The sequence below is a fragment of the Hipposideros armiger genome, unplaced genomic scaffold (genome assembly GCF_001890085.2).
Source record: "Hipposideros armiger isolate ML-2016 unplaced genomic scaffold, ASM189008v1 scaffold_10, whole genome shotgun sequence".
Taxonomy (NCBI): Eukaryota; Metazoa; Chordata; class Mammalia; order Chiroptera; family Hipposideridae; genus Hipposideros; species Hipposideros armiger.
In genome coordinates this window covers 8,594,225-8,616,743 of record NW_017731360.1, presented here as the reverse complement: position 1 = coordinate 8,616,743, position 22,519 = coordinate 8,594,225, and the positions used below count along the sequence as shown (strand labels likewise).

At 55.3% G+C, this 22,519-nt stretch overlaps 1 protein-coding gene across 1 annotated transcript in view; it reads left to right on the top strand.

Moving 5' to 3' along the window:
• Positions 1-260: 260 nt before the first annotated feature.
• Positions 261-22,519, top strand: part of PTPRU (protein tyrosine phosphatase receptor type U) — a 92,989-nt gene continuing 70,730 nt past the window's right edge. The window contains exons 1-7 of the mRNA XM_019657687.1: positions 261-429; positions 16,226-16,357; positions 19,306-19,577; positions 20,116-20,197; positions 20,302-20,417; positions 20,787-20,961; positions 21,428-21,721. Coding sequence (XP_019513232.1) covers positions 357-429; positions 16,226-16,357; positions 19,306-19,577; positions 20,116-20,197; positions 20,302-20,417; positions 20,787-20,961; positions 21,428-21,721 — 1,144 coding nt within the window. The 5' untranslated portion in view covers positions 261-356. The remainder of the gene's footprint in view (positions 430-16,225; positions 16,358-19,305; positions 19,578-20,115; positions 20,198-20,301; positions 20,418-20,786; positions 20,962-21,427; positions 21,722-22,519) is intronic.

Here is a 22,519-nt window from a genome sequence, read left to right as displayed (position 1 = left end):
AGTGAGCTTGCTCGCTTGAGAAGGTCGACACCAGCCCAGTGCAGAGGCGGGTAGGGTCCGGGCCCACGTTGGGACTTCCAGGAGTGGGTGCAGGAGTGGGGGAAGGGCGCGCCTGGGTAGCGGGAAACCTGAACCGGCAGCGGCACGCACGACTGTCAGCAGGGGGCGCCGCGAGACCGCGCAACGCGCAGCCGGGTCTGACGTCAGCGCCCCGCTTGCTTGGGCTCCCGCTCTGGACTCGGCGCCAGTCCCGCTCCGCGCGGCGCTGCTTCGCTCCGGCTCTGGCTCGCCTCGGGCTCGGCTCGGGCTCCGGCGGCGCCCCCCGCGCCGGGCCCCGGGGCAGGCAGCGGTGCATTATGGCCCGCGCCCAAGCTCTCGTCCTGGCGCTCACCTTCCAGCTCTGCGCGCCGGAGACCGAGACTCCGGCAGGTAAGCGAGTGTCGGTCGGACCAAGCTTGCCCCGCGGAGTCCCCGGGCCCGTGGCGTAGCTCCGCAGAAAGTGTGAGTGTTGGGTGACCGGGCGTTACAAGCCTGTCCCCTGTGTGTGTCTGAGTGTTGAATGTGCGATCCTGTGCTCAGGGTGTTCTGTGTCTGTGGATGTTGTGTGTCCGTGAGTTGTATGTGCAAGAAAAGGTGCTGTGTATGTTGTGTGTCCACGAGTACGTTGGAGTGAATGTTGTGTGCATAGAGGCATTGGGTGTGAGCTGAGGGTCTGTGTGTCTGCCCGTGTGTAGTGTTTGTGCGGCGAAGTAGGATGTGGGTCCGTTGTGTGTGCATCTGAGTTTGCTTGTGTGTCCGGAGTTGTATCTGCTATGTGTTGCGTTTGTTTGCATTTTGTACGCCGTGGCAGGGAGTGCTGTTTGTTGTGTGTCTGAGACTGTGTTGTGTGTTTGTGTTATGCGTGTGGCCGAGAGTGCTCTGTGGATTTTGTCCGCGTGTGGATCAGGGAACGCGTGTGTCGTGTGTGTGCTTGTGAGATTCGTGTACGTGTGTGAAGGCGTGGGAACGGGCCCGGAACGTATGTCGGTGCGCTGTGTGCGCGATGTGTACGTGTGGGAGTGTCTGGGGTTGGTGGTGTGCGCCTCGGGGGGCTGCGTGGGTCCGAGTGAATGCCAAGTGTACCGAGAATGCGTGTGTAGGAGCGTGTCTGGAGCGGATGTGAGTGTGTCCGTGCGTGCTGGCTGCGTGTCCAGGAATGTGGCGAGTGTGGTGCGCTCCTGGGCCGTGGCTGTGTGCCCAGGGCTGTGGGCCCAGGGCCGCCCGAGGGGCTGGTGGCAGAGTGTGTGTGTGTGTGTGTGTGTGTGTGTGTGTGTGTGTGTCCCGCGTTTGTGCGTGTGTGGCACAGGGGCCCGGAACAAGTTGTCGAGGCGGCGTCCCTGTCCCTACCCGGTCGGGCCGGGCCGAAGGATCCGGAGGGAGTAATGGGGACCCCGCGGCCGCCGACTCCGACATGTCGGGCGGTTTGTTGTTTCGCAAGTTCCGCGCGGCGCTGGCAGGCGGCTGATCCGAGGCGGCGCCCGGGCTGCGGGGCGCCGGGTGGGTGGCGGGGAGAGCCCGGAGCGGGAGGCGGACGTGAGGGGCCTCTGGCAGGGCTGGGCCGGCGGGCGCTCCTGGGGGCGCAGGGCCGCAGCGACATCCCGCTGCTGGGCAGGGGCCGGGCCCGGGCGGGGCTGCGACGTCCCGGCGCGGGCAGGGCCTGGCTCTCCGCCGCGGGACGGCGCCCCCTCCGGTTGCTCGCAGGAGGCGCCGCGGACCCCGGGGTCTCCCGGGACACTCCCCTGGTCCACTCCGCAACTTTGTTCGGCCTCCCCGCCGGCCAGGACTGCCGTACGTGTGAGAGTGTGTACGTATGTCTCTGCTTGTATGCTGTGTGTGATTGCACTGTCTCTGGGTGTGTTTCGGAGCCTGGCGTCGTGTGTGTGTGTGTGTGTGTGTGTGTGTGTGTGTGTGTGTGTGTGTGTGTGTACGTGCGATGGCGTATCAACGTGTGTATCTGGAGTTCGTGTCTGTGTGTCCGTGTGTGCTGTGGACCATGTGTCGGCTATGTTTCTGTGTGCGTGTCTTTGCTCCCCACTTCTGAAAGCCCCCACATCCCACCCTGAGGCCTGGGATTCCAGACTGTGGCCCTCTCCAGCAGAGTTGCACCCGATCCTCCCCTGGGGTGAGGGTGGTCAGTCCCCCTCCAGGAGGCCTCAGCTTCCCCCATCTCCACCTGTTGGGCGGCTCCCGTCTGGTACCCCGGGGGCAGAGTAACCGGGAGACGCCCCAGGTAGGGATCAGCACCCAGACACGTGTGGGAGACTCCTCCAGGCCTCCGGCTTCCGAGAACTGGTCTCCCCCGGTAGAGTTTGTGGCCCCGCCGCCCTCTCGGGGCTCTCGAATCCCCCCTCCCCGCACTCCCGCGGTCTTTCCGCGGGGTCAGAGCTGGGGACTGGCCCTGAGGCCCCGGGGCCATCTGGCACCGGGTCATCAGGCACAACTTTAACTTCCACCGCTCCATGTCTGAGACAACGCCAAGGAGACCTCCTCCCTATGCTCCCCCAACCCCTCCTCTGTCCTGCAGCAACTTTGCCTCCCCTCCCACCTTGAGATCAAACCCAGGGGGTACAAATACGCTTTCACACACCTGCCACCTTCCCCTTCACTCCAAGATCCCTCCTGTGACCCAACTCCTGCCAGCAGGGGGGATTGTTAAGAACTGAGGTTTGGAAGTGAGATCTCGAGCAAATTACTTCCATTCTTCAGGCCTCAGTTTCCTCATCTGCTTTGTAGTAATGGTGTATGGTACCTGGTAGATTTTAACGTAAGGGTCTGTGAGCACCAGGGAACAAAAGATGTTTCTGAGGACTGTTACAGAGCCCCAGAGGCTGTGATTTGAAGTTGGGGGACCTGGGTTCAAATTGTGCCTCCAACTCTTGCTGTCCTTGTGACCTTGGGCAGGTCACTTCAACTTCTAAAGTTCCTGGTACCCTTGTAGCTATTGCTTACTGTTAGAGCTTAATTTAGAAATCCTTAGTAGAAAATGCGGGATCTGCACTGGCCCCCAACCTGGGTAGAGTCAACCCAGCTTCCTGAATGTCTCCTGAGTGCCTCTACCCCGTTTAGGGTGGGTGTGTGATGTCTCTCAGCCATGTAAATCTGGCAGTAATTTATTCTGCTGTGCTCTAGTTCATTTTGTCCTTTTGGTTGCTGGAGTTGAGGACAGCAGGAATGAGGGAGAGGCTGCCCAGTGGTTTCAGGTTGGGCAATAAAGGCTTGTCTGGGCAGCTGGCCCTTCTGAACCATGGGGCTGGGGACTCCATAGGAAGTGGTGAGATGGGAGTGCTGAGCTCCTGGGCAGCTCCTGCCCAGCTCAGGTGTCAGGAAAAATCGAGGCTGGGACCCTGCTTGCTCAAGGCATGCTGCCATCCTTCCACGCTTTCATCAGCTAAGCTAGAGTTGGGGGTGGCCTGTTCATGCAGGTCTGGATTAGCTTGAATTGTAGGGGTTCGTTGTTTCTCTCTTTCTCCTTCAACCCCCTTCCCTCCTCCAAGCCCTTTCCCTGCATCCTGATGCATCCTATCCTTTCTCAGGATCTCTCTCATCTGTCCCCATCTCTCCACCCTCAGCCATTTCTCAACTGCAGGAAGGCTCCAGCCTCTTCCTTCCATCCCTTCCTCCATGGTGCCAGAGATCTTTTTAAAACAAAAACGCATGTTGGAACCCTTTTGAAGGCTCCCCATTGCCTTCAGGGTTTAAGTCCCTCCCCCTTTGCTCTGTTGCCTGTTCTATCCCCTGCCTGCCTGTCCAGCCCCATCTCATTTTGTGCCCCTTGTCCCTGCATCCTATGCTCTGGTCACTTTGACCTACTTATCAATATCCCCTAAATGCCCATTGCCCACTGTCTCCTCTCTGTGCCTTTCTACAAGCTGTGCGTTCTCCCCCAAACTCTGTCACGTCACCTCTTCACCTGGTGAGCTCCAGCTCCTCCTTCAGGTCTCAGCTTAGGCATCACCTCCTGCCTGAAGTCTTCCTTGGTTACTACCTGTTCTAGCCAAGGAAGGGAAGGTGGGGTTGATTGGATTGTTTTCGTAGCATTGTAATTATTATAATTACAGTTTATTGTTCCTTTTCCCTTACAGACCATGAGCTCTGTGAGGACAGGGATCGAGTATTTAGTTCACCTCTGAATCCTTAGTGCCAGGCACAAGGCCTGGCCCACTCGTGCTGAGTGAAATATATGTGGCATGAAAGAACGAATGAAGTCCAGCGGGTTAAGTTCTGAGCTGGAGGTGCCAGATGGGGGCGCACTGATTCCACTGAAAATTGAGACTAAAAAAATAGGTTTCCCTCCAGGAATCTGGAAAATTCTGCTGGGGGATGGTGTTGTGTGCGAAAAGGACATGGAGAGAGTGTCATCAGGGAGCTGTGAGCTGGGCAGGTTAAGTCCCTGGCAGAGAGAAAAGGAGCAGGTCTCTGCCTGCCAGCCCCTCCCCCAGCTCCCCGCACTGCCTCCCGCTGGCCTCCAACCCCACCTCCAGCAGCTGGCGAGGCCTGTCAGTGGACAGGCCTTTGTGCTGGAGGCCTTGGCAGTTGGTGAGAGGCATTGAGTCCCAACCGTCAGTGTGAGTGTCTGGGGAGAAGGGAGGCTCCTGCGTCAGGAGAGGGGACCCTCCCTCAGTCCCAGATCTGGAAGTGGGCAGGGAGGGTCACGGCCTCTGTTCTGGCTGCTTGTGAGCCTGAGGGAAGGGAAGAGAGCTGCTCCCTGTGGTGACCCCTGCAGGTGGGGTTAGGCTGGTTGAGTTGTGTGCAGGTGTGATCCTGGAATCTGGGCTGTCAGAGTGGGGAGCGTGTGTGTGTGTGTGTGTGTGTGTGTGTGTGTGTGTGTGTGTGTGCATGACTGTGGTTGTGTGAATGTAGCCTGAGGCATAGGACATATGTGTGGACTGTCAGGGCATCTAGCTATCTGGTTACCACGTGTGGCAGCACCTGAGTTTGGAGTAGGGAGGCAACCAGATGCTTTGATCCCTAGGCAGCCCAATGCTAGGGTATCTGGGTCTCTAAGTGTTCAATTCCTGGAGTTTGGGTGTGGAGCTATTTGAGTGGGTGGTGTCTCAGTATCTAGGTGTGGGTCTCCCAGTGCCATGAGGGTCAGGGTGTGCCAACATAAGGATATCCTAGTGTCTCTGGATCCGGAGGTGGGTGTATCCCGGTGTCTGGGAGGCCTTAGGTTAATGCATGTTCAAGTGCAGGAGTGTCTCTGTGTTGTGTCTTGCTGTGGGGCTGTCCAGGTGCCTGCGTGTCTGGGTGTCTGGGTGTGGAGTATCCAAGTGTCTGGATATCTGAGTGTAGGATGTCTATGTATCCAGCAGTAGGGTACACATGCATTGGAGTATGTGGGTGTTTGGGAGTCTGGCTATGGCATGCCCTGTGTATCTGTTTGTATGTTTAGGTGTGTATGTCTCTTGGAAAGGGGTGTGCATGTATTGGGTGGGGAATGTCCTGGTGACTGTGCTCAGCTGTGGGCCAGGGACTGGGGCTGTGCCAGATCAACTTGTGACACCCCCTTCCCTGGACTTGCCTCCTGATCTCCCTTCAGACCCTGAGGCCAGGAGCCTCTGGAGGAGGCCCCAATGGCTCTGCTTGGAGCCACACAATCCCAACAGAACTTTCTACAACAATGGAAATGTTCTCTACTTGCACTCTCTAATACGGTGGCCACTTAGTCACATGTGGTTATTAACTTTAAGTTAGTAAAAATTCATTAAAATAAAAATTCAGTCCCACAGTCTCACCAGCTAGATTTCAAGTCTTCAAGAGTTGCATGTTGCTAGTGGCTATCGTATGGTCAGTGCAGGTCGAGGGCATTTCCGTCATGGCCGGAAGTGCTGTGGACAGTGCTGGTGTAGAGGTGCGAGGCCCGCATCATCTTCAGTGAGGCCTAAACACTTCAGGGAGGGGAATGGGTCTGGACAGACCATCACTCACGCATGGTGAAGAAGGTTTGGTTGAATCCATGTCCCCTTGTCCCCAGACCATCATTTGTTGCCTGGACCATTGCAGTAGCCCCCTCCTTGGCCTCCATTCTGCCAACAGCCTTCCAGTGCTTCCATGGCCCTGAGACCTGAATGACTTCTCTCAGGGAGACATAGGATGCTGCCACGCTGTTGCCCCAAGCTGAAGGTTCTGCAGCACCCGCAGGACAAACCCCAAACTCTAACATGGCCGGCAGGGCCCGCGTGACCCAGCCCCTGCTTTCTATGACAGCTCCATGCTCAGGCCTTTCCTCCCTGACCCCACCTCTCCCTGTCCACCTTGTGATCCATGATCACCAGGCCAGTGCTGATCCCAGAACCTGCCAGGCCCTTTCAACCTCTCTACCTTTGCAAATGCTGTGCCTCCCGCTGAGAAGGCCCTCCTGCCCTCCTTACCTCCCAGGGCCTGCCTACTTGCTCAGCCTTCAGAGTCCAGCTGTGACGTCGCTTCCCCAGCAGAGCTTTCTCAGACCCCTTCTGGCACAATGGGTCAGAGTTCTCCCTATCCCAGTGTGCTGCGCTTGTTTTCTATCTCCTTTCCCACTCACTAGGCTGGGAACCCCTGAGGGCTGGGCCAAGTCTTTGTCATCTCCCGTCCCCAAGGGCCTTCCTTGTACATGGCAGGTGCCCACTCAGTGTTTGCATTGATGTGAGCCCCTGAGTACACAGGGGAGACTTGGCAGGGGTGGAGGGTGGAGCTGGGGCTCCAGAAGGCAGTCATGGATCAGGGCTGGTATGCCCCCTTGGCTGGCTCTGGGCAGGCGCTGCCATTGCCCATGGAATGGCTAGGGCATGATACCTGGTGTAGATAGCTCAGAAGAGGCTAGATGACTCTAGAGGAGGTCTTGAGCAGGGTATAGACCCCAGGACCTGATGGTGAATCAGAAGGGATGAGGCCAAAGGGGGCTTAGAGTGGTTGCTGAGGTTTTGGAGTTGATTATGGAAATCAGGGGGAAGGAGTGGGATAGGAAAATTGGGAAGGGGTGTCATTGGCGATATTTGATGGGCAGATCACAGCAGCTGGTGGGGGACTACTGGGGGATGAGCGATCACTAGCGGTGATGATATGTCTGAGGGATGGGAACAGCTGGGAATGAGGGGATAGATGGCGTTGGGGGAACAACCAGTGGTTGGGGAATGGGTGGGGGGGGGTGTGGAGAGAAGGGGGAGGTGTCAGAAGCCTATCTGGACAGGATAGGTGGGTCTCAGCCAAGAGAGTGGGAAATGCATTGCTCAGAATGTGTATACGTGTGTATGTGTGTGTTCACATGTGTACACTCTTGTGGTTGTGCATGTATGTAAATGTGTGCTTTACTTAGAGTGTGGTGGTTAAGAGCCAGACCATCTGGGTTCTAACCCTGGCTCCACCTCTGCAAGCCGTGTAACACTTGGGCAAGTTACTTGACCTCCCTGGGCCTTCAGTGTTCTCATCTATGAGATGGGATAATAACAGAACACTCTGCATGGACTTGCTGTGAGGATATATTTTGTATACATACGTGTATAGTTTAGAACAGATCCTGGTGGCCTATATATAAATGTTAGCTATTAAGTGTGTGTCTATGTGTGCAGGCATCCTGTGTGCTCAGAAAATCTTAGTCTTGGCTTCTGATGAAGTCCAGGCCTGCGAGGGGTGATGGTAGCAGGAAGGGAAGGGCAGGAGTCACCAGCCAGGTTGGTTGTGTCTGGCTGGCTCCTCACATCCTCCCCCTGTTCATCCCACTTCCTGCGCACCCTGGACCGTGACCTAGTCCAATAGGTCTTCCTCTCTGTCTCTCCCCTGCCCTGCCCTCCACTGCCCTGCCCTGGGCTGGGGGCCAGGGGATGTGCTTTAATTGTCCAAAAGCTTTTTAGCAGAATCTGAATTCATTGTTTGCCTGCCAGATATAAATACCTGGACAATGTGCTCAGTTTTGGCTGCCTGTCCTGTGGGCGGCAGTGGTTTCATCCTGTGCCCTTGGAGAGTCACTGAGGTGGAAGGTGTTGGGGTGGGGGATGGAGTGGAGGGAAGCCCACAGGGTAGATGAGGCCTCAGCTCCTGACCACGGGGTAGCCAGTTCAGCCTGACAGAGTTTCAGGCACAGGGTTTTCCAGCACGTGCACCCCTCCCCACCACACTTTTGCAGCATGTCACATCCTCCTTGCCTCACACTAATAACTGAGCTTTATCATGGCTCTGGACTGCTCTGAGTGTGTGCTATCTGGGGTTCCTGCACCTCAGGAACCTTTGTGTTCTTGAACTGCACTGCACCTCAGCCCTGCACTGCCTGCCTGTGCTGGGATTCTGCATTGCATTGGCTGCATGGACTCTCCTGAGTGTCTGCTAGCTCCTTCTCTGCATTGTCCCATTGTACTGTACCTCCATCCTGCAGTTGTACTGCCATTTGTGTCTTTGCAGCTCTCTTCCGTGCTCTATTACTTTGTGGAATATCACTGTTGTATCGGGCTTGTGGACTCTCCTAGGATTTGGGCACAGCTCCTAGCAATGCACCACTATGCTGTGCCAACAGATGGCATGCCACCCCAACACTGCATCTTTGCATCACATGGCCTTGCTGTACTTCACTGCATTGTTGTGGTGGGCATCTGTAATGCTTTGGTTCTGGGGGCTTCCTGAGTTTCTGGACACAGCCCCCCTGCATTCCACAGTTGCACTGTACCAACACAGCGCACCTTTGGCTCACATAGCACTCCTGTTCCACTGCTTCACTGCACGCACTGGATATGTGTCTGCTCCTGGCCCAGCCCTTCACACTGCACCACTGCCTCTGTACTGCTGCCCGCTGTGGGATCTCAGCCTTTCCCAGTATTACCGCTGAGGTGTGTCGGGCTGGTAGGCTTTCCCAGGTTTCTGTTGGCAGCCCCAGTTGAGCAACATCCTCACTGCATGCTCGTCTGCCCCTCCTTGCATACTACCCAGAGGGTCTGTACTTACACAGCAGCATGGGGCCACTTTGTTGGGCTTTGGCACTGGCCTGAGTTTTTTATGGGCAGCACCTTTGCACAGTGCCCAGCACTGCATCTGTGCATTGCCCAGAATTACTGACCCCGACCCCTACCCTGCACTGTACCTGCTCACTGTTGGGTCATGTGCAATCTTCTGGATCTCAGGACCCAGAGCCCTTGCATTGAATTCACTGTCCCACACAGTACTGTCACTGCACTCCATGTTTGTACCACTTTCTACCCCAATCCTCGCATCTGCACCTACTCTGGGACTGTGTGGAGCTTGTATTCAAGACTGGGTTTCCACACCCAGCAGTTCCTTCCGCACCGCACCACATCCTTCTCTTCCTTGTATCCCTGTGCTGCTCTGCATGCCTACACTGGACACTTCACGTCCGTGAGAATTCATGGAGCGCCAGCGATGTGCCTGGCCCTGTGCTAGTGTCTGGAGGGGGAAGAACTAGTAAGGCTTGACCTCAGCACCTGGCATTCCTCCACACACCTATCAAAGAGCACTGAGCGCCAGCTCCGTGGACACTCAACACACTGCACGGGTGCGCTGTGCCTCTGTGAAGTGCTGGGTCATGCCCACCTGGATGTGGCACCTGTATGCTGCATCTTGGCACTGACCAGTTCTGCTCCTGTCCAGTGTGGCGTTGCTGCCCTCCACCCTCAACACACCACACCATGCCAGCGCATAGCCCTGTCCTTCCACGGAGCAGTTAGAAAGTGTAGGTCTTTGCACTGCACGGGTTTGTGCACAGTCCTCTGCCTCTGCCCTGCCCTGGGTTTTTATGTGATGACGTAGGGGGTCTGCACTGCAAGGGGCTGTGTACTCTGCCCACTGTTACCTCTGCACGGCCCAGCCCTCCATTCAGCCCTTGGCCACTGTATGGGGTCTGGCCCTGTCCTGTGCCTTCCCCATATACTACCGGATATGGCAGCCCTGCCCTTAACCTTGGGATTCGGGGTGCATATTCATCAGGGAGATGGGGAGTGTCTGGCCTAAGATTCCCCTGCTGTAATTGGCTTTCTTCTAGCCTCAGTGGAGATGGAAGGATGTTGGCATCTCTGGGTTCTGTGTTGGCTCCTGTAGGGGTACCAGCTCAGCTTTCTCTCCCTGTGGCCGGCTCTGGGTGAGCTTCCAGTTGCAGCTGTGCTGATCCCTGGGTGATTAGAAGGTGGGCACGTTGCTGCCAGCCCTGCTCTTACTCGATTCAGTTATTCAGGGCACTGGAGGGCAGCTCCAGGGCTCCCTGGCTGAGGACTGGATGTGTTGCTCTGGACAAGGAGAGCGGTGAAGTAGGCCGGGTCAGGTCTCTGGGTTGCAGTCATGGCCCTTGAGCCTGGGTGGGGCTGGTTGAGGTCAGCCTCTCTGGGATCACGGGGTCAATAAGCCCAGCCACTGTTGGCCATCTACTATCCACAGGGCTTGGGGATGGGGTTCCAAGGTGTAAGAGACAGCCCCTAACCTCAGGAAGGGAGGAGGTGGAGGTTAGACGGGTCTGAGGTGGATCTGTAGCTGGGGTAGAGAACCTAGGACAGGGCTGGTTGGGTAAGAATGTCCAGGGGTGAGGCCAGTGTTGATTCCAGTCTTGGGCTGGGCTATCTAGAATAAGGGTGTGGCTTTGGATGATGAAATAGACCTGTGTTGTCATTGGGGTAGTATTTGGGTTCCCCAGGCCAGGGCTGGAGCTGTGCCTGGGGTTGGGTGTGGTCCCAGCCCTTAAATTTGTAATCTTTTGGGAAAAGTTTTGTTTCTCCTGGGGCCACCCTTGGGAACTGGGTGTTCTATTGACAAACCAAAGGGAACAAAAATCTCATTGCAAACAGACTGTTTACCTAGGGTCTTCAGAAAACACTGGTGGCGGCTGGTAGCTGCAGTTGACACAGAGCACCATTCCCTTTCTGGTGGGGAGGAAAGGGTGTGCTCACATGTGCGTGCGCGTGCGCGTGCGCGCGCGCGCGCGCACACACACAAAAACTCCCCTCTACCCTACCATATACACTCACCACCCCCTTAGGCACATGCTTATCACTGAATGTGCTCATATACCTCTGCACACAAATGTGTGAGACACGCCCACAACTTCACAGCGCACTGCCTAGCGGACCACACTTTGAGACACCCTCACCTCTTCCCCATAGCGTGTCTCTCTGCCCTCAAGTAATTCTTGCTCACATGCATACCCACACAAATGGAATCAGAATTCTCGAGGTGGAAGCAGCCTTAGAGGTCACCTAGTTCCCTATTTTCATCTCATAAGTGAGGAAGCAGGGGTTCAGAGAGGGCAAGCCACCGGCCCAAGGTCACACAGGGAGTAAAAGGCTCAGCCAGAATGAGATCCAGGTCTCCTGCCTCCCAGTTGAGTACTTACAAGTTGGTACCTGGCTGTCACTCTTACAGCCATGTACACACACACACACACACGCACACACACACACGCACACACATCGGCATGTGAAAACACGGGCACATGGAGGAGTGGAGACCCTCACACCAGGCTTACACCAGCGAGACCCCCTCCCACACTCTGGATCCTCCTGCAGAGGTTGCTTTGCCCCTTACATTACCCCATCCAGAGCCTAGCCGGATGTGGAGAAACCATCCTCCTGCCTTCCCAAATTGTGGCTGACGGTTGCTCAGGCAACCGCCTGCCAGACTGGGGAGATTAGCTGAGGAATGTAGCTGGGCCAGTTTCAGTTGAGGCTGGGGGAACTCGTGGGGGTCCTGCTTTGATTCAACTCACCCTCTCAGGGAGGTCCTGGCAGACAGAGACAGGGTGGGGCTTGGTTTGCTCCCTGTCCCTAGTCCAGTTGAGACTGTGTCCCCAAGGCTTGGACTAGGCTGAGAGAAGGTGTGTGTGTGTGTGTGTGTGTGTGTGTGTGTGTGTGTGTGTGTGTGTGTGTGTGTGTTGTGCATCTCTCTGGGTAAAGATTGGAGTGTGTGCTGCTTGCACCCAGGATGGGGGCTTGAGGTTTGCTTACCAGTTCCTGAGATCTGACTCTCAACCCCTTGGTGGCTTGTCCCACTCCTGATCCTATAGTGCCCTCTGGAGAAGCCATCTGCCCTTCTCATGGTTTATAGGATATATCACTTGTCTCATCTGAATCCAGGCACTCCTCTGCTCAGACACCTAACTGCGGCTTTCCAACTCGAAAGGAGGCCAAACTCCTCACCCTGGCATTTAAGGCCTCCCTGATGTAGCCTTAACCTCCCTCCCTCCAGTCTTCTCCCATTACTGCAGCCAATCTGGGATCTTCTCTGTACCCTGGATGAACTGTGTGTTTACTCACTGCCTTTCTTTTTCTTTTTCTTTCTTTTTTTAAAAGATTTTATTGGGGAATTGGGGAAGGGGAACAATGTTGGGGAATTGGGGAAGGGGAACAGCGCTGTTGTCCAAGTTGTTGTCCTTCAGTCTTAGTTGTGGAGAGGACAGCTAGCTCAGCTCCAAGTCCAGTTGCCATCCGGCTGCCGCCCGTAGGCAGATCGCGTGCCTTGTTCAATCTTAGTTGCGGGTGGGCGTAGCCCACCATCCCATGTAGAAGTCAAACTGGAAACCTTGTTGCTAAGAGCACAAGCTCTAACAACTGAGCCATCTGGCCGACCCGTAGGCAGCTCAGGTCAGCTCAGCTCAAGGTGTTCAATCTTAGTTGCGGGTGGGCATAGCCCACCATCCCATGCCAGAGTCGAACTGGCAACCTTGTTGTTAGGAGCATGTGCTCTCACCAGCTGAACTATCCTCCCACTTGTTGGCAGCTCAGTAGCAGCTCAGCTCAGGCGCAGCTCACTGGCCCATGTGGGAATCGAACCGGTGACCCTGTTGATCAGAGCTCGTGCTCTTAGCCAACTGAGCCAGTTGGCTGGCCCCCTTGAGGTTCCTTTTCTTACCAGTTCCTGACACCTGACTCTCAACCCCTTGGTGGCTTGTCCCACTCCTGATCCTATAGTGCACTCTGGAGAAGCCATCTGCCCTTCTCCTGGTTATAGGATATTTATCACTTGTCGCATCTGAATCTAGGCACTCCCCTGCTCAGACACCTAACTGCGGCTTCCCAACTCGAAAGGAGGCCAAACTCCTCACCCTGACATTTAAGGCCTCCCTGATGTAGCCTTAACCTCCCTCCCGCCACTCTTAGCTCCCGTTACTTTGTTACTTTCGCCAATCTGGGCTCTCCTCTGTGCCCTGGATGAACTGTGTGTTTACTCACTGCCTTTCTTCCCGCTGCTGGCCCTTTGCCTCAAATGCCCTTCCACCCATCTCTATTGGTGGTTACCATTCTTGCTCTGAGCCCAAAGTCTGATATAGTTTTTTACTCTGGGCTGGTGGCTTCTAGCAGGAGTTGGGTCTCTGGCAGGAGTTGGGACTTGGCTTTGGGGCTCCTGAGCCATCCGGACTGGAGGTGATGGGGTATTTCCCAGAACCCGGGAGCGCTGATTGTTCTCATCCCTGGGTGAGCTGGGGAGGAGGTTGGCGTGGGGCTGTCTTTGGGGAGCCTGACCTCAGAAATGTTACCCCTAAGGGCTGTGGCTAGAATAAGCCTGACCCAGAGACACAGAGCTGGGGATGGACATGGACCAGGGGGAGGGAGTCATTTTGCCTAAAGGGGCACTCTGGATGGAGTCAGCCAGCTGGGGAGGTCAACCTGGCTGGGGTCAGTTGTAGGAGTTATTTGGCAGAGGTCAGGGGTCACTTTGGCCATGGTTAGCTGGTCTAGGGTTAGTCAGTCAATCTGGTGGTCGTTCTGGCTGAAGTCAGATGGTCTGACATAATCTGGATGACAGTGGGGCTACTATGGCCAGGGACAATCAGCTGGGGGCCACTCTGGCTCAGGACTATCTGTCTGGGGGTCACTTACCTGGGTCAGTCAGTCTGGGGGCTACTCTGGCTAAGGTCAGATGGTCTGGGGATCCCTTTGACCAGGTCAGTCAGTCTGGGAGGCCTGGCAGCTCATGTGGCCTGGCTCAGGATGAACTGAAGGAAGCCAAGGAGCTGGCACTTCCAGGCTCACCCCAGGGCCATGGGTGAGATGGCAGCTGTCTTGTTATTTGTGAAGGAAACAGGAAGGGCTTGAGCCCCAACCAGGGCTCTAAATCCTTGGCTTTCCTTTCTGGCAATCCCTTTGTCTCAGGGAGGCCTTGGCTAAGACCCTCAGGAACAGACAGCTCAGGCTGAATGAAGTCAGCTGTCGCCTCCTCCAGGAAGCCCTCCCTGACCACCCCTACTGGCCATGTCCTCTCTCTGTGGATCATTTTCTAGTGGGAGAGCTGAGGCATTCTTAGCACAGATGGGGTTAAAACCCACCTTCCACAGGCCACAGCCACTATGCTGACCAGGGTTTTTCACACCAAGAGGCAAAGAGCTCAGTCCAGGTCCTGCCCCAGCTCTGGAGAGAGGCTTTTGTTATGTCCTCCTATCCACTCGGTGCCAGCCTCATCCCCACTTGTCATCATTTTATACTCTGGTAGGGCCCAAGGAGAATAAAGGGAGTCCCCCCCCAACGAGGGTGAGCCCCTTTGTGCCTGGCTCTGCTGGGTGTGTTTCCGTATCCTGCTTCACGCGATCTGCCTAACATGAAATAAGAGCCTCCAAAAGTGAAGTCACTGGCTGTATGTGCAAACGCCCAGCACCGTGCCTGGCACAGGGTACCCGCTCCCTAATTACTGTCCATTTCTCTTTCCTCCTCTTCTTGAGCCTGGGAAGCAGCTCATGTTTGCTCCTTTTCCTAGGGAAGCCTTTTCTGGTGGGAAATGTGGCCTTTGGCATCTGACAGACATGGGTTCGAATCCTGTTTCTGTTGCTCGTGTAGACTCAAGAGGCACATGCGAAGAGCTGCTATTTCCTGGGTGTTTGCACATGCTAGGATAGGCATTGTGCTCAGTGGACCCCCACATCGAGTCCTCCACAACCCTATGTGTGCATGAGGAAACTGAGGCTCAGGAAGGAGAAGCAACTTGCCACAATCAGAGGGGTCCGTAAATTGCAGAGTCAAGATTCAATCCCAAGTCTGTCTGGTGCCAAAGCCCACTCACCTATCTATCGTGTTACACTGGATGAACCCTCCACCCCTTGGAGCCTCAGTCACCTCATCTGTTAAATGGGGAGAAGTACCAGTGACTGGCAGGCACCCAGGACAGGGCCTGGCATGATGTGTGCCTGCTTCCTCACCACTTAGGCAGTTTCCCGGTCTCAGATGCTTAGGATGACCCCCAACGGGGCTGCAAACACTGAGGTTCAGGAGTGAGTGCAGGGACCAGTGCTCGGCTACTTTCTGAACCAGTGGTGTTTATTAGGTGCCTGACGCAGGGCTCTGATGAGCTAGCTAAGATTTATGGATCTCATTACCAACCAAAGGCCTCACATCTATTTCAATCTCTTTTTCCTTCCTCCTCTTCTCATTTAAACTGTAAAGGTTGGTTCCAAATTATGAGACTTTGCTTCCTCTAGTCATATATGTCCTGACCCACACATGACTGTGCTTTTGCATGTCACATTCCTGCAGACAGAGAACTAAGTTGGGTAACTTTGGACAATCACCGCATCTCTTAAGCTCATCTGTCAAGTCGGAATAATAGTGGCACCTGCCTCAGAAGGTGAGGCTTAAATGAGACTCTGCACCTAGAGCATTTAGCACTGTGCAGGGCTTGTTGTAAGCCTGAGATGATCGTGGCCATTGTTATTTTTAAGGAGATCCCATCAGGGCTGGCTCAGGGCATTCATGACCCTGCCAGTCCCAGGGCCCCATGTCTGTCCTCTGTGCAGGAGATGGAGGGGCAGGTGACAGAACGCTGACTAGCAGTCAGGAGCTCTTGGTTCAAACCCCACATCTGCCCCTAATTAGCTGTGTGACCTTAAGGGAGTCACTCAGACTCTTTGGGCCTCAGTTTCCTCATCTGTAAAATGGGGATAAGTCTAGTCCTGATCTCACAAGCTGGTGTGAGGCTGTAATCATGATAGTAGTCATGATAACTAGTTTTTGTTGAGGAGGGTCTCTGATGGGTCGTTAAGTAGGGGGGTGTCCTGGGGAGTACTAGGGGAGCGGGCAGTATGAGGAGGTCTGGGTTTGGGAGGAACGATGAAAAGAGGGCCTTGGTAGAGGGAGAGGGTGGAGGAGGGAGAGTTTTGTTGGAGGGAGCAGTGGGGGATGGGTGGGTAGGCCTGGGTAGGAGGAGACAGTGTAGGGGCACCTGGAGGGAAGGCCCGGGAGCCCTCCTGGCTGGCAGCCCTGCCTTAGCCTGCATTAACCAGGCTCTGTTCTCACAGCCGGCTGTACCTTCGAGGAGGTGAGTGACCCAGCAGTGCCATGCGAGTACAGCCAGGCCCAGTATGATGACTTCCAGTGGGAGCAAGTGCGGATCCACCCTGGTACCCGGGCTCCTGCAGACCTGCCCCACGGTAAGCTTATTCTTAATCACCATTCCCCCTTTGTCTCCTTCTAGGGGCATTCTATCCACTTGCTGTGTGACCTTGGGTATATTACTTAACCTCTCTGGGCCGCATCTGCTTTGGCATCTGTAATGACATATATGACATTGTGAACATGGCACTCTCTGGACACTGTCAGTTGTGTATATCAGGTAGTTTTACCTGTAAAATGGGTGCAGGTTCAAGTAACCAAAGACCCTTACAAGCTATAAGTTAAAACCCACCTCCCATTACTCCTTATGCAGCTTAGCTCAGGATGCACCCTTACTCCCACCAGGTCTTCCTAAATCCTCCACCTGTTGGGAGGTTCTCTTCTTCCTGAGAGCTTCTGAAGCCTGGTTTCCCAGGACTTGAAGATGCTGACAGAGCAGTAATGTTGGAGGCTGCATGTGTGTAAAACCTTCCTTCCTCTGTCCCCTTTTTCCTATAAGTCCCAGATCCTTCCCAGCTTCCACGTTGCTCTGACTCTATTTCAGGAAAAGTCACTTTTGGCATTGTGAGCACCGGACTGGGAGTCAGGAGACTAATTATGTGGATTCTAGTACTGGCCTTCTACTCTGATGGTGGCCCCTCGAGCACTGATTCCAGGCTTCAAGTCCTGGCGTTATCACTTTACCAGCTGTGTGACCTTGGGCAAGTCACTTAACGTCTCTGAGTTTTCGTTTTCTTAACTGTAAAATGGGGAGAACTATAATCTATTTCAAAGATTATTAGATAATACCTATAAAGTGCATAACAGGGAGGTGGCATGTAGGGGTTCAATTAAGGTTTAGTTGCTGTTGTTGGAGGTGTTTGATGGGGCCCAATTATTAGCACCCCTTTTCACTGGGTACAGAATCAACTGGAAGTTAAGAAGAGGATAAGACAAATTATCAACATTATTACCGATGAAGTCTGGGTCGGAGGACACAGCATAGCGTGAGAACCAGATGGGCTTGCTGAGGGCACCCAAGCATTGGACAGCCTGCAGACCCCTCTCCTTTGCCCTATCACAGTAGTGGGCCAGGCTCTAACTGTTCAGCTCACTGCATGGCCAAGATGGCGCCTGCTGTCAAAGGTGCGGGGGAGGGGCAGCAAAGATTCTCAGTGGTGGAGCCAGGAACTGAAGCGAACAGGAGAAAGGCACTCCAAGACATGGCACAGGCAGCCTCCTCACCCTCATCTACCACTGGCCTTGCCTCCTGGAGCCCTCTCTGCCTCTCTCTTCTGGGCCACTGTGCCCTCCCTGGGGCATTCATCTGTTGCTTTCAGCTCCTTGTTTGAACTCTGGACTATCAGGTGTCAAAGTCTGACCTGTGTGACAGTGATCTGTCAAGGTGCCCCACATAGTAGGGACACTATGTGGGCCGTCTCCATATCCCCAGGGCCCAGTCTGGTACATGGTTGGCAGTCAGGTACAAGGTGATTTGAATTCACCTCTAACAGTCCTGACCCCCTGTGTGGGCTCTGCCTCTCTCTCTCACACACAAGCAGAGGCACATCCAGTGAGAGAGGGGAGAGACATTCAGCATCTAACATGGGCCTCGTGCTGCCTCGTGGGCATGCCGTGGTCAGCAAGACAGACGCAGTCTCTGCTCTCTTGGCGCTCACATTCTAGGGAAGGGTGTTGGGGGTGGAGACAGAAGGAAGGAGGGAGAGTCACTCAGAGACAGAGAGCAGGAGGGAGGAGAAGGAAGAGCCATGGGGGTGAAGGGAGTAAATGAAAGAGAAGGGAAAGGATGCAGAGTGAGAAAAACCTAGGGAAAGAGAGAGAGGAGAGAGGCAGAAGGAGGAAGAGGCAAGAACAAAGTGTCAGATTGAAAGGGGGAGAAAGACACACAGCTGCTCACGGAGGTGTGTGTGTGTGGGGAGGATGGAAAAGTGGGTTAAGAGCGGCTCCTGGGGGGGCTGGGATCTGCCTCTTCCTGGGTGGGGATGAGGACCTGGGTAGTTTTGTTTACTACCCCACCAGGACTGAGCCAGGAGCTTCCTTCATAGGCTTCTGGCTTGCAGAGATGAATGAGAGCCCCTCCGGCGGAGTCCCTGGGGAGTCCTCCCAGCGCAGGGAGCTGCATGAGCTTGTGTTGGCTGGCAGCCTCGCCCAGGAGGAAGTAGAGCTGGGTGGCTGCGAATACCCCCTTCGCAGCTCCTGGGGTCTTCTCTCCACAGAAGGGAAGCCATAACCCCCCCAGCCAGGTCCTGAGGAGTCCAGTCCACTCCTGCACCCCACCCTCAGGCTAGCACATAGCCTGGATCTCTGGGGAAGGGGCCAGTTTGCCTTCCTTCAGGTTGGACATCAAGAGAATGGTATCCCAGGAATTTAGACACCAGGATGGGGGCTGGAAGGGAAGTTAGAGTCCTTTCATTCAATCTGTTCTACACATTCATTCAGCTTGGGATCAGAGCCTGTGCTGAGGACACAGCGGAGCCCTGAGGCATCACAGGCTGGTAGGAGACATACACACTTTTTTAATGATCAAAGGGCCAGGAGAGAAGCCCATAGAAGGACTGGGGGCGGGGAGGGGGAGAGAGGCTTCAGAAGACATGGCCTCTGAAGGTTGTCCTGCCAGACACTTCACTCCTGAGATGAATGACCTAGTCCCTGCCTCCAAGGACAGCTCAGAACATGGCGAAAGCCTTGGATCAGCATAAGCTTGGATTATGATTGTAGGTGGTAAGGAGCCATATAAAAGGTTTTGACAAAGTCAGGTTTGCGGGGTGTTATTGCTGCTCTAACTGTCTCCTTTGGGAAACAGACGCAGGGAAGTGAAGGCTCTTACCCAGTAAATCAGAGCTGGGACCAGAACTCAGAACCCCTGACTCACAGTGGGTCCAAATGCCTGCAGTCCTTTGTTTCCATCCCCCTCCTCTGTGCCCACCTGACCCTGGTCCTCCCCCAAGGTCTCCTTAGCCCCTGACTCTCCCTCTTCTCTTTCCAGGCTCCTACTTGATGGTCAATGCTTCCCAGCATGCCCCAGGCCAGCGAGCCCATGTCATCTTCCAGAGCCTGAGCGAGAATGATACCCACTGCGTGCAGTTTAGCTACTTCCTGTACAGCAGGGATGGGCACAGCCCGGGCACCTTGGGTATCTACGTGCGTGTCAATGGGGGTCCCCTGGGCAGCGCTGTCTGGAATATGACTGGATCCCATGGCCGTCAGTGGCACCAGGCTGAGCTGGCTGTCAGCACCTTCTGGCCCAATGAATATCAGGTGAGCTGGGCTCAGTCTGTGGTCAGCCTATACCTGGGGGCAGCCGGTAGTGGGGTGTCAGCTTGAGGTCAGAGTAAGCAAGGGCTGAGGTTGGAATTAGTTTGTGTTCAGCATCAGGAGTGAATATGTGGTCAAGGTCAGGGGTTAGTCTGTGGTGAGCATTGGGTTATTTAGTGATGGTTCAGTCTGGATTCAGCATCAGAGGTCATTCTTAATAGGAATAGTCTATGGCAGGGGTCAAGGGTGAGTTGGAACTGTGCTGACCTGGAAACCCAGTCTGGCTGGGAAGAGTTTTGCTGCTTCAAGGAAACTGTCCAGGATTGGGACAGAACCTCTGGCCTTGACCTTGTCAGTCCTGGGTACCAACACCCCACCCTTCCCCACTAGCTGGCTTGGTTGGGAGGGTCTTTGTGAGTTGGACTGACCTCTGCTGGTTGAGGATGCGGCTGGAGCAGAGCTAAAAAGGGGCTCTTGTGGCTCCTTGCCAGGCAGGGCTGGAGGGAAGTCAGCATGACAGGCACCTTCCCGCCTCCCCCAGGTGCTGTTTGAGGCCCTCATCTCTCCAGACCGCAGCGGCTACATGGGCCTCGATGACATCCTGCTTCTCAGCTACCCCTGCGGTGAGTCCCAGCCCACTGGGGCTCCAGGTGAGGGGTGCGGGCGGACAGGGCTTCTGCCTCTAGGGGACGTAGGCCCAGCTCACGCCAGGGCTCTGTTTCCGCAGCAAAGGCCCCTCACTTCTCCCGCCTGGGCGACGTGGAGGTCAACGCGGGCCAGAACGCCTCGTTCCAGTGTATGGCGACTGGCAGAGCTACGGAGGCAGAGCGCTTCCTCCTGCAGGTGAGCGGGGTGGGTGGGGACCTTGGCCAAAGTGTGTGTGGAGGACTTCTTCTGGGCCCGGGCCCCCATGGCGGGAGCCGAGTCCTTCCTTCATCCTCCAGCACCATCACATGCCTAGGCTCCGCTCTGCCCTCTTGGGTGCCTCCATTGCCCCAGGACGGAGCGCGGCTCCAGGATCCCCCAACTACACTCTCCATCAAAGGCAGAGCGACTTCCTTCCTGTGGCGGACCGGCCCCAGACACCCCATGTGTCCCCAGCGTAGTAGGGATGGCTAAATGGGGCCAGGACAGTTACTCGCCCGGTTCAGAGCAAGTTTGGGACTCCCTCTCCCCGGTGGCCCTGACCCTGTCGCCTCTCTCTTCGAGCAGCGGCAGAGCGGGGCGCTGGTGCCTGCGGCGGGAGTGCGGCACATCAGCCACCGTCGCTTCCTGGCCACCTTCCCGCTGGCCGCCGTGGGCCGCGCGGAGCAGGACCTGTACCGCTGCGTGTCCCAGGCCCCGCGCGGCGCAGGCGTCTCCAACTTCGCAGAGCTCATCGTCAAGGGTCAGCGCATGCACGCTCTCGGAGGGGGGGCCAGCATGCACCCTCCGAGGAGCAGGGACTCACAGGGGTGGGGTCTGTTCGAGGGGGCGGGGTGTGACTGAGAGGCGGGCTTGCGGAGGGACAGGGTCAAGGTGTGAGCCTGATCAAGCCGGGCCTGGCTGTAGGGACTCGGGGTTGGTCATGCGGTCAGCCTCTGGAAGCGAAGACTTGGGATTTGGAGGGAAATGAGGGAGAGGGTGTGGGCTGAGGGGTGATGGCAGGGTCAGCCTTTGGAGCGAGCCTCCCCTTAGGGCCTGGGGATTTTGTGGGGAATGGGAGAGGCGGTGGTCCAAGGCTTGGGAGTTGCATGAAGGGTCTGAGAGGACAGGGCGGGCTCCTGGGATTTGGATGTGGAGGGATGCGGAGCTGGGGGCCGGGATCTCACAACTGCACCGGTCGCCTTCTCCTCTCCTCTATGTCCTCGCAGAACCCCCCACTCCCATTGCACCCCCGCAGCTGCTGCGCGCGGGTCCCACCTACCTCATCATCCAGCTCAATACCAACTCCATCATTGGCGATGGCCCGATCGTGCGCAAGGAGATAGAGTATCGCATGTCGCGTGGCCCGTGGGCGGAGGTGCATGCCGTCAGCCTACAGACCTACAAACTGTGGCACCTGGACCCCGACACCGAGTACGAGATCAGCGTGCTGCTCACGCGCCCGGGGGACGGCGGCACTGGCCGCCCTGGGCCGCCCCTGGTCAGCCGCACCAAGTGCGCAGGTGGGTGCCTTTTGTAACCGGGTATGGGCTCAGGGTAACCGAGGGGCGAAGGGGCACACTCCGAGAGGTAGTATGTCCTACATCTGTGCTTCTAAAACTTTCTAAAACTTCTGTGATTTTTCCTCATCTTTGTTATGGTAAAGATAATAATGATAGCTAACACTTTAGTGCCAGACACACATATATGTATGTGCGCACACACACGCATACTTACTGATGTAAAACTCACAACCCCACCATGATCAAGGTACTCTTGTCATTTTCATTTTACAGATGAAGTGAGAGATGTTAAGTAACTGGTCCAAAGTCACACAGCTAATGGCAGAGATGGTACTGGAACTCTTGACTGGCTGGCTCCAGGATCTGTGTTCTTAATTTCATGTTACATCATGTAGATACACGTTAAATTAAAGTGTGTTATTAAATTCCACCTGGATTCTCTTGTCTGGGCATTTGAGCCTGAGGTCTGCTCTTCTGTGTTAAAAAGGGTAAAGCAGCTGTTAGGAGTGATGGCAGCCCTGCACGGGAAGAGCCTCTTTTTTTGTTTGTTTGTTTAATCCGAAGAGAGATTGAGAACAGAACAATTTTCTCACTCTGTGATTTCAGCGGTCTTTTATTGGAATTTTTATTGCAATGATTGTAGATTCTTATGCAGTTGTAAGAAAAAAAATACGGAGAATTCCCTATACATACGTTAGTTACCCTGTTTCCTGCAAGGATAACATTTTGCAAAACTGCAGCATCATACATCACAATGAAGAGATTGACATTGATACAATGTACAGATCTTATTCAGAC